The 12,440-nt window shown below is 44.3% G+C and overlaps 1 protein-coding gene across 1 annotated transcript in view; it reads left to right on the top strand.

Moving 5' to 3' along the window:
• Window positions 1–12,440, top strand: part of STAB2 (stabilin 2) — a 98,919-nt gene that overhangs the window by 64,846 nt on the left and 21,633 nt on the right. Inside the window, exons 50-52 of the mRNA XM_075274557.1 lie at window positions 1,156–1,215; window positions 2,130–2,306; window positions 5,924–6,016. Coding sequence (XP_075130658.1) covers window positions 1,156–1,215; window positions 2,130–2,306; window positions 5,924–6,016 — 330 coding nt within the window. The remainder of the gene's footprint in view (window positions 1–1,155; window positions 1,216–2,129; window positions 2,307–5,923; window positions 6,017–12,440) is intronic.

Genomic DNA, 12,440 nt, shown 5'->3' with positions numbered 1-12,440 from the left:
GCAGACAGATACAAGTGGATCACTTTCTGACTGTATCCATTATCATTAACTCCAATGTTAAAAACAATTCGGAAATTTCTTCCATCTTATGTGTGTACTTTTCAAGCAGAAGATAAAGTCCTGCATGCAGGAAGGCAGTTTGTCTGCATCTGTAATCCTATTAATTTTTCAGTCCGTTGTTCTCCCCCTGTGCCTGATCAGAACAATGGATAGAAAACCAGCAGAGTGAACTAGCTATACATTTAATGAAAAGAGGATGGAAAGAGTTTAGCAGGTTTAGCTTCCAAACCCCCTGACTGGACTGCTACCAATATTACCTATCAAAAATGTGGCTATCAATGTAGTACACAGAAAGCTGAGTCCTCTAGAGCTAGATCTACTCTTTGTGACCTGCTCTAAACTATGGCTAATAGATGGGGGTACTTATAGGGAATATAGAAAGGAGTTGTGTTTAAGAGATACCCCTTTAAGTTATATGTCCTTAAACTATATTTGTGTGAAACATTAGTGGGATTTCCAGGGAAATTGTAAAACCCCAAGGGGCTGGGGGTAGGGCACAATAAAAAAAAGAAGCAATTCTTATCTACCACTAATCCTCTGTTCTGGCATCAGCTCGCCCATGCTGGCACTGGAGACTCAGAAGTGAAGGGGCTCAGGTGATTCCTGCACTTGAATCAGTGGCTATATGGGATTGAATGGGGACCTGACAATGGAACAGATAATAATAATAATACATTTTATTTATATAGCGCCAACATATTCCACAGCACTGTACAATTTGTAGGGTTCAAATACAGACAGAAAGATACATTACAAAGAAAGTCATTTCACACAATGGGACTGAGGGCCCTGCTCGCAAGAGCTTACAATCTATGAGGTAGAGGGGGTGACACAAGAGGTAGCAGGGGCGGCATTGCTTATGCAGAGGTCAGACACTTTTGTAATAGAGATTACTGTCATTACATAAACATAAGACTTTATGAGTCATCAACAGAGGACCAGAGGAGACAGTATTGCTTTTTTTTTAAAATTTCACTCTACCCTTGGCTCCCCTGGGTTTCCATTTTCCATTTACCAATACCAGACAGCACTCAAACCTGTTGCACTATTGTTATACTTTGTAATCAAAATTCATGTGTTATTTTTTTCTATCAGGATAATTTGAAAAATATTGCAGACCTGAATGGATATAGTGCCATGTACAAGTTACTACAGGTATGTGAGCTTCTGCTTTGTTTGCCTTTCCTTATACTTAAATGGAATATTTCAGGTATTTTTTCTATCATAAATGGGGCCCATCACGTGCAGGATAAAGTAATTCCATTTATTTGACAGGTTCTCTTTAAGGCCAGGGCCCCACAAGGAAAGAACTGCAGAATTTTCAGTCACTGCGAAGTGCCTGAAAACCATCCACACATTGCAAAAAAATACACACAGCGGAAATGCTGCAATTTCTAAAACCCTCACATTTTTGGAAATCGTAGCATGGTTTCCCTATAGGTGTGGAAACAGAAAGTCCACAGAGGAAAACTCTCCAGAGTTTCTGTGAAAAGTGCACAGTGCATTTCCGCCACGGTTTTTCCTGCAGCACTTTTTCCTGCGGCCTGCTATGTGGGGCCTTAGCCTAAGCCTTATTTCCATGTCAGTGTTTGGTTTCTGATATTCATGAATTCAAAATGTCTATGATTATGACTATGATTGTCTTTATGGCACTACAAAGACCAGCCCTGGCGTACAAGTTGCTGCTCTAACAAGTGTAAGGCTGGCCATACACTTCTCCTTTGGCCAAATACTTATACACCTGAAGGCTATTCTTTCCACCTCACCCATATATATGTATACTGGGCTTGGTTAAGTGTTCATTCTCAAGAGCGAGGGGTGTAAGCCTCTTGTCTTCATTGAGAATGAATTGAGAAGTCCAACATGCCTGACTTATATTTCCCCAACATCTGCTGTTGAGGTAGTCCACCATACTCATTAGATGGTCGCCAGTCCTGCTGAAATTGGCCACCTTAATAGTGAGCAGTGCATGTATAGTATACGCACATTCTCATTTTAATATGTCTATACATGGCTTTATGTTCACCCAATAATAAGAAATTTCTAATGGACTTTTTATTATTTGACAGGATGCAGATCTCATGAAATTCATCGATGAGTCAATACATCAACCAGTCACGTTGTTTCTGCCATCAGACCAAACAATAAAAAATTTACCCAAGGAGCAAAGTGATTTTCTGTATAATGTTCAGAACAAAGATAAACTTGCACAATACTTAAAGTATCACATTATTAGAGATGCCAAGGTAAGACCCCAGTCACTGTGTGAGTATGGTATTGTGTCCTGCGCCAGATTTGGTGTTTTAAGATTTTCACATTGTAACAGACATTGGAGTTACCCATTGAGTTACATTATCAGAAAAGAGAAAGTATCGTGCCTATAAAGTAAAATACTATAATTAAAGTAGTGTTCTCATGATAAGAATTGATATGCCATTGGTATTTGTCAGTAGGACATGCCATCACTTCTTGTTTGGTTGGGATTAGAGATGAGCGAACAGTGTTCTATCGAACACATGTTCGATCGGATATCAGGGTGTTCGCCATGTTCGAATCGAATCGAACACCACGTGGTAAAGTGCGCCAAAATTCGATTCCCCTCCCACCTTCCCTGGCGCCTTTTTTGCACCAATAACAGCGCAGGGGAGGTGGGACAGGAACTACGACACTGGGGGCATTGAAAAAAATTGGAAAAAGTCATTGGCTGCCGAAATCAGGTGACCTCCATTTTAGACGAATAGTGGATTTCAAATCCGGGTCATATGAGAATGTGAACTTTGTGACTATGAGACAGGGATAGCTGTACAGGCAGGGATAGCTAGGGATAACCTTTATTTAGGGGGGAATGTTATTAAAAATAACTTTTTGGGGCTCTATCGGGTGTGTAATTGTGATTTTTGTGAGATAAACTTTTTCCCATAGGGATGCATTGGCCAGCGCTGATTGGCCGAATTCCGTACTCTGGCCAATCAGCACTGGCTAATGCATTGTATTGGCTTGATGAAGCAGTGCTGAATGTGTGTGCTTAGCACACACATTCAGCTCTACTTCATCGGGCTAATAGAATGCATTGGCCAATCAGCGCTGGCCAATGCATTCTATTAGCGTGAACTGAGTTTGCACAGGGGTTCTAGTGCACCCTCGGCTCTGCTACATCAGATTGCTACATCTGATGTAGCAGTGCCGAGTGTGCATCAGATGTGTAGTTGAGCAAAACTGACTCAGCACTGCTAAGTCTGCATTCGCATAGGAATGCATTGGCCAGCCTTCGGCCAATCAGCGCTGGCTCTGCCGGAGGAGGCGGAGTCTAAGGTCGGACCTGAATGGAGACTGGTGTGGAGCGATCTTAGACTCCGCCTCCTCCAGCAGAGCCAGCGCTGATTGGCCGAATTCCGTACTCTGGCCAATCAGCACTGGCTAATGCATTGTATTGGCTTGATGAAGCAGTGCTGAATGTGTGTGCTTAGCACACACATTCAGCTCTACTTCATCGGGCTAATAGAATGCATTGGCCAGCGCTGATTGGCCGAATTCCGTACTCTGGCCAATCAGCACTGGCTAATGCATTGTATTGGCTTGATGAAGCAGTGCTGAATGTGTGTGCTTAGCACACACATTCAGCTCTACTTCATCGGGCTAATAGAATGCATTGGCCAATCAGCGCTGGCCAATGCATTCTATTAGCGTGAACTGAGTTTGCACAGGGGTTCTAGTGCACCCTCGGCTCTGCTACATCAGATTGCTACATCTGATGTAGCAGTGCCGAGTGTGCATCAGATGTGTAGTTGAGCAAAACTGACTCAGCACTGCTAAGTCTGCATTCGCATAGGAATGCATTGGCCAGCCTTCGGCCAATCAGCGCTGGCTCTGCCGGAGGAGGCGGAGTCTAAGGTCGGACCTGAATGGAGACTGGTGTGGAGCGATCTTAGACTCCGCCTCCTCCAGCAGAGCCAGCGCTGATTGGCCGAATTCCGTACTCTGGCCAATCAGCACTGGCTAATGCATTGTATTGGCTTGATGAAGCAGTGCTGAATGTGTGTGCTTAGCACACACATTCAGCTCTACTTCATCGGGCTAATAGAATGCATTGGCCAGCGCTGATTGGCCGAATTCCGTACTCTGGCCAATCAGCACTGGCTAATGCATTGTATTGGCTTGATGAAGCAGTGCTGAATGTGTGTGCTTAGCACACACATTCAGCTCTACTTCATCGGGCTAATAGAATGCATTGGCCAATCAGCGCTGGCCAATGCATTCTATTAGCGTGAACTGAGTTTGCACAGGGGTTCTAGTGCACCCTCGGCTCTGCTACATCAGATTGCTACATCTGATGTAGCAGTGCCGAGTGTGCATCAGATGTGTAGTTGAGCAAAACTGACTCAGCACTGCTAAGTCTGCATTCGCATAGGAATGCATTGGCCAGCCTTCGGCCAATCAGCGCTGGCTCTGCCGGAGGAGGCGGAGTCTAAGGTCGGACCTGAATGGAGACTGGTGTGGAGCGATCTTAGACTCCGCCTCCTCCAGCAGAGCCAGCGCTGATTGGCCGAATTCCGTACTCTGGCCAATCAGCACTGGCTAATGCATTGTATTGGCTTGATGAAGCAGTGCTGAATGTGTGTGCTTAGCACACACATTCAGCTCTACTTCATCGGGCTAATAGAATGCATTGGCCAGCGCTGATTGGCCGAATTCCGTACTCTGGCCAATCAGCACTGGCTAATGCATTGTATTGGCTTGATGAAGCAGTGCTGAATGTGTGTGCTTAGCACACACATTCAGCTCTACTTCATCGGGCTAATAGAATGCATTGGCCAATCAGCGCTGGCCAATGCATTCTATTAGCGTGAACTGAGTTTGCACAGGGGTTCTAGTGCACCCTCGGCTCTGCTACATCAGATTGCTACATCTGATGTAGCAGTGCCGAGTGTGCATCAGATGTGTAGTTGAGCAAAACTGACTCAGCACTGCTAAGTCTGCATTCGCATAGGAATGCATTGGCCAGCCTTCGGCCAATCAGCGCTGGCTCTGCCGGAGGAGGCGGAGTCTAAGGTCGGACCTGAATGGAGACTGGTGTGGAGCGATCTTAGACTCCGCCTCCTCCAGCAGAGCCAGCGCTGATTGGTCGAGTTCCGTACTCTGGCCAATCAGCACTGGCCAATGCATTTCTATGGGGAAAAGTTAGCTTGCGAAAATCGCAAACTGACAGGGATTTCCATGAAATAAAGTGACTTTTATGCCCCCAGACATGCTTCCCCTGCTGTCCCAGTGTCATTCCAGGGTGTTGGTATCATTTCCTGGGGTGTCATAGTGGACTTGGTGACCCTCCAGACACGAATTTGGGTTTCCCCCTTAACGAGTTTATGTTCCCCATAGACTATAATGGGGTTCGAAACCCATTCGAACACTCGAACAGTGAGCGGCTGTTCGAATCGAATTTCGAACCTCGAACATTTTAGTGTTCGCTCATCTCTAGTTGGGATGTAACTGGCAGGACCTCCACCAGTCCTCCAAAAGAAGAAACCTTCTGGGTTTTTTTTTTGTTTTTTTTTGACAAACGGTAACTTTCCAATTTACTCACTGTGTAAAAAAAAAAGTGAGGAGACTTCTGCCCCTATATTTAGGGGATTGTTGGGGGTAAGACCCCCAGTGATCGTGAAGTGATGATCTATCTTAAAGATATGCCGTACAGTTATTTCAGTTACTTTATCGATCGGTGAAACAGAGACACTGCTAATAGTCTAATAATAAATCCCAATGCCAAGGTTTCTTCTACAAACCCTGACACTTCAAGACAAAATCAATGCTTGGACTCTGTTCTGCTTTTCCTTCCGTTGCACTTAAGATGTATTTTTCCTATTTACAGATTGACGCTTATGACCTTCTCATTAGAGGATCAATAAAGACACTACAAGGCTCTGATCTCAGCGTGAAATGTGCGGACAAGGATTCTTCTATTGTAAGTAGATGGCATTTTATTTCCATGTACTTAGAATATATTAATGTTAATGAGCATAATAGACTAAAAATTAGAATAAAGAAAATGAGAGGGATAAATGGTCAGATGGTCATACAAGTTTAGGTAGATATTCAGTGAGAGCTGGTGATAAGGGTGGGTGATACAAGATACACTGATATACAGTATATATAACTGATACAGTGATACACTACGACATTAAGCTTTAAGGTGTATTACAGATTCAATCCCGTACATTAGTGTAGTAGTTTAGGCAGATTATGACCATCCACAATTTCACGACCTGTCACAAAGTCCCAGTGTACCATAGTTTAATATTTTTTAATCTACCCTTTAGATATCACAGAATTTATTCATTGTGTGCATTCACATAACCATATTTGTTGCCCAATGGTTCTTACCAAAAATAAAATAATGGATGGCGTTCAATTTCACGAACTGTAGGGATATGGACCAAAAAATAAGTGTTCACTGTCTCAAAGTTACCTTCTGGTCAAGCAGTTAGTCTATCTCCAGTTTTATAAGAAAATCAATTACAGCACAGACTTTCTCTAGAATTTTTCTATGTGACTGTATTAAGACATGTTGTAGGTAAAGCCCTACATGGAGCGTATAAAGTTCATGCTATGGGTTGTGCTTGACTAAACAGCGTCCTGATCTGCTGCAATAGTAAGTGCATTAAGATGGGGAGCCGGGGCATAGAGATGCTACAGCCTCAGCTCCTGGTCTTAGTACAGTTGCTAAGACAGCAGAAACTCTTATTTTGTATTACAGAAAATCACCAATGCAGTGTCTGTTATTGCAGCACATTCCAATTCAACTGAATGAGGTTTTTCTGCAATACCACACTACTGCCCACACACAACAGAGACGCTGTTTCAGAACCTTCTCTAGTCCTGCATAGGGTCTGCTGTGATCTGTAAAGCCCTATTCCAAGTTTTAAGTCTTCCTTGTAGTTCAGGGAAGTTAACAATGCGCTCACTTGCCAAGTGTATTCCTCACTTTATTTCAAGTCCCAGACGGACCTGTGATCTGCAGACTGTCCAGCCGATTCACACACCAGTCAGAAGTCACTGGTTTCTATCTATGAGAGTGTAAGGTCCAGTCTCTCATAGATCTCCATAGAAAAAGTTACTGGTTTGTGACTAGAAAGGGCAATCTGCCGCTCACATGACCAGTTGGATCACTGTCTGGAGGCTGAATAATGTGAACAGTGCACTCACTTTGTGTTAGTATGCCTTGTACTGCAGGGTTAAGACATAAAACGTTTTGCCCCACTGGGGCTTTAAAGGTTATGTTCTCCTTTGGATCCATTTTTAAAATGATTGCATTTCACCTATTATTGCCCCCCAAAATACCTAATATTTTCTGTTAAAATTTCTCAACCATTTTTACTCTTTAGTCTGTACTTTTTTGCATGCACTGCAGACGGATATGTTTCATCCAAAGAGAAATCCGCCAGGGGAGCCCTAGGCCTTATCTCTGTATCCTAAGGGGTCACACACTCATTTTAAGTCGATTCACAAGAAATAAATGATCCTTTGTGATCCCTTAGAAAAACAGGGATAAGATCTAGAGACCCAGCCTTCAGACAGATTCTCCGACAGATCACTGAAAAGAGGATTAAGCAGCCTACACAACTGCGAAAATGTCCAGGCTGTAGAGTAAAATGGTGACCAACTAATAAAAATCTATTAAGAGAATGTTTTCAGCCACAATATGTACAATGCAATAATAAGAAGTGCCCCAGTCGTGTGCATAGGCTTTACTAACACTGATGATGCTGCTTATATTTTATCAATATTTTAATACATTTTCAACACACCTGTCCAGAACAGTAACATTGAGAACACCTCTTTATTAGAGATGAGCGAACAGTGTTCTATCGAACTCATGTTCGATCGGATATTAGGCTGTTCGGCATGTTCGAATCGAATCGAACACCGCGTGGTAAAGTGCGCCATTACTCGATTCCCCTCCCACCTTCCCTGGCGCCTTTTTTGCTCCAATAACAGCGCAGGGTAGGTGGGACAGGAACTACGACACCGGTGACGTTGAGAAAAGTAGGCAAAACCCATTGGCTGCCGAAAACATGTGACCTCTAATTTAAAAGAACAGCGCCGCCCAGGTTCGCGTCATTCTGAGCTTGCAATTCACCGAGGACGGAGGTTTCCGTCCAGCTAGCTAGGGCTTAGATTCTGGGTAGGCAGGGACAGGCTAGATAGGAAGGAGAAGACAACCACAACAGCTCTTGTAAGAGCTAAATTCCAGGGAGAAGCTTGTCAGTGTAACGTGGCACTGACGGGCTCAATCGCCGCAACCCAGCTTTCCCAGGATCCTGAATGGAATACACTGTCAGTGTATTCCCGTATACCCGATATATACCCCGATACCCGTTCCAACGGTGTGCCCCCCCACCTTCACCCCAGAAATACCCTGCAAGTCCCCTAGCAATAGAATTGGGGCTATATACACCCACAATTTTTACTACTGGTATACAGTGCCATTGTCTGACTGGGAATTCAAAGAATATATTGGGAATACAAATACCCTCATTTCTTGCTACTGCCATATAGTGCCAGTGTCTGACTGGTAATTCAAAGAATATATTGGGGTTACGTGCACCCACAATTTTTACTACTGGTATACAGTGCCATTGTCTGACTGGGAATTCAAAGAATATATTGGGGTTATAAATACCCTCATTTCTTGCTACTGCCATATAGTGCCAGTTTCTGACTGGTAATTCAAAGAATATATTGGGGTTACGTGCACCCACAATTTTTACTACTGGTATACAGTGCCATTGTCTGACTGGGAATTCAAAGAATATATTGGGAATACAAATACCCTCATTTCTTGCTACTGCCATATAGTGCCAGTGTCTGACTGGGAATTCAAAGAATATATTGGGGTTACGTGCATCCACAATTTTTACTACTGGTATACAGTGCCATTGTCTGACTGGGAATTCAAAGAATATATTGGGAATACAAATACCCTCATTTCTTGCTACTGCCATATAGTGCCAGTTTCTGACTGGTAATTCAAAGAATATATTGGGGTTACGTGCACCCACAATTTTTACTACTGGTATACAGTGCCATTGTCTGACTGGGAATTCAAAGAATATATTGGGGTTATAAATACCCTCATTTCTTGCTACTGCCATATAGTGCCAGTTTCTGACTGGTAATTCAAAGAATATATTGGGGTTACGTGCACCCACAATTTTTACTACTGGTATACAGTGCCATTGTCTGACTGGGAATTCAAAGAGTATATTGGGAATACAAATACCCTCATTTCTTGCTACTGCCATATAGTGCCAGTTTCTGACTGGTAATTCAAAGAATATATTGGGGTTACGTGCACCCACAATTTTTACTACTGGTATACAGTGCCATTGTCTGACTGGGAATTCAAAGAATATATTGGGGTTATAAATACCCTCATTTCTTGCTACTGCCATATAGTGCCAGTTTCTGACTGGTAATTCAAAGAATATATTGGGGTTACGTGCACCCACAATTTTTACTACTGGTATACAGTGCCATTGTCTGACTGGGAATTCAAAGAGTATATTGGGAATACAAATACCCTCATTTCTTGCTACTGCCATATAGTGCCAGTGTCTGACTGGGAATTCAAAGAATATATTAGGGTTACGTGCACCCACAATTTTTACTACTGGTATACAGTGCCATTGTCTGACTGGGAATTCAAAGAATATATTGGGAATACAAATACCCTCATTTCTTGCTACTGCCATATAGTGCCAGTGTCTGACTGGGAATTCAAAGAATATATTGGGGTTACGTGCACCCACAATTTTTACTACTGGTATACAGTGCCATTGTCTGACTGGGAATTCAAAGAATATATTGGGAATACAAATACCCTCATTTCTTGCTACTGCCATATAGTGCCAGTGTCTGACTGGGAATTCAAAGAATATATTGGGGTTACGTGCACCCACAATTTTTACTACTGGTATACAGTGCCATTGTCTGACTGGGAATTCAAAGAATATATTGGGAATACAAATACCCTCATTTCTTGCTACTGCCATATAGTGCCAGTTTCTGACTGGTAATTCAAAGAATATATTGGGGTTACGTGCACCCACAATTTTTACTACTGGTATACAGTGCCATTGTCTGACTGGGAATTCAAAGAGTATATTGGGAATACAAATACCCTCATTTCTTGCTACTGCCATATAGTGCCAGTGTCTGACTGGGAATTCAAAGAATATATTGGGGTTACGTGCACCCACAATTTTTACTACTGGTATACAGTGCCATTGTCTGACTGGGAATTCAAAGAATATATTGGGGTTATAAATACCCTCATTTCTTGCTACTGCCATATAGTGCCAGTTTCTGACTGGTAATTCAAAGAATATATTGGGGTTACGTGCACCCACAATTTTTACTACTGGTATACAGTGCCATTGTCTGACTGGGAATTCAAAGAATATATTGGGAATACAAATACCCTCATTTCTTGCTACTGCCATATAGTGCCAGTGTCTGACTGGGAATTCAAAGAATATATTGGGGTTACGTGCACCCACAATTTTTACTACTGGTATACAGTGCCATTGTCTGACTGGGAATTCAAAGAATATATTGGGAATACAAATACCCTCATTTCTTGCTACTGCCATATAGTGCCAGTGTCTGACTGGGAATTCAAAGAATATATTGGGGTTACGTGCACCCACAATTTTTACTACTGGTATACAGTGCCATTGTCTGACTGGGAATTCAAAGAATATATTGGGGTTATAAATACCCTCATTTATTGCTACTGCCATATAGTGCCAGTTTCTGACTGGTAATTCAAAGAATATATTGGGGTTACGTGCACCCACAATTTTTACTACTGGTATACAGTGCCAATTTCTAACTAGGAATTCAAAATGCGCAAGGCTCCCGGAAAGGGACGTGGACGAGGCCGTGGGCGAGGTCGGGGGAATGGTTCTGGGGAGCAAGGTAGCAGTGAAGCCACAGGGCGTCCCGTGCCTACTCCTGTGGGGCAGCAAGCATTGCGCCACTCCACAGTGCCAGGGTTGCTTGCCACATTAACTAAACTGCAGGGTACAAACCTTAGTAGGCCCGAGAACCAGGAACAGGTCTTGCAATGGCTGTCAGAGAACGCTTACAGCACATTGTCCAGCAGCCAGTCAGACTCTGCCTCCTCTCCTCCTATTACCCAACAGTCTTGTCTTCCTTCCTCCCAAAATTCCGAAGCTTTACAGAACAATAACCCAAACTGTCCCTGCTCCCCAGAGCTGTTCTCCGCTCCTTTCATTGTCCCTCAACCTGCCTCTCCACGTCACGATTCCACGAACCTAACAGAGGAGCATCTGTGTCCAGATGCTCAAACACTAGAGTCTCCTCCATCTCCGTTCGATTTGGTGGTGGATGACCAGCAACCCACCCTCATCGACGATGATGTGACGCAGTTGCCGTCAGGGCATCCAGTTGACCGGCGCATTATGCGGGAGGAGGAGATGAGACAGGAGTTGGAAGAGGAAGTGGTGGATGATGAGGACACTGACCCGACCTGGACAGGGGGGATGTCAAGCGGGGAAAGTAGTGTGGATGTTGAGGCAGGTGCAGCACCAAAAAGGGTAGCTAGAGGCAGAGGCAGAGGTCAGCAGCTTAGGCGAAGCCAGGCCACACCCGGAATCTCCCAAGATGTTCCAGTTCGTACCCAGCCCCGAAAAACTCCCACCTCGAGGGCACGTTTCTCGAAGGTGTGGAGTTTTTTCAAGGAATGCGCCGAGGACAGATATAGTGTTGTCTGCACAATTTGCCTCTCGAAATTGATTAGGGGCTCTGAGAAGAGCAACCTGTCCACCACTTCAATGCGCCGTCATTTGGAATCCAAGCACTGGAATCAGTGGCAGGCAGCAACGGCAGGACAAAGGCCGCCTGCCGTTCACGCCACTGCCACTGCCTCTGCCACTGCCTCTGCCTCTGCCACTGCCACTGCTGACTGTGCTGGCGATGCACTCCAGAGGACGAGCCAGGACACCACTTCATCTGCCTCCGCCACTTTGTTGACTTCTACCTCATCCTCCCCTGGTCCTGTCTTATCTCCTTCTCCTGCACCATCAAAGGCACCATCAGGCGTTTCTTTACAACAACCCACCATCTCTCAGACATTGGAGCGGCGGCAGAAATACACTGCTAACCACCCACACGCGCAAGCCTTGAACGCCAACATCGCTAAACTGCTGGCCCAGGAGATGTTGGCGTTCCGGCTTGTTGAAACTCCCGCCTTCCTGGACCTGATGGCAACTGCGGCACCTCGCTATGCCGTCCCTAGCCGTCACTACTTCTCCCGGTGTGCCGTCCCCGCCTTGCACCAGCACGTGTCACTCAACATCAGG

Source organism: Leptodactylus fuscus, chromosome 5 (assembly GCF_031893055.1).
Source record: "Leptodactylus fuscus isolate aLepFus1 chromosome 5, aLepFus1.hap2, whole genome shotgun sequence".
NCBI classification, from domain to species: domain Eukaryota; kingdom Metazoa; phylum Chordata; class Amphibia; order Anura; family Leptodactylidae; genus Leptodactylus; species Leptodactylus fuscus.
This window is presented reverse-complemented; position numbering and strand designations above follow the sequence as displayed.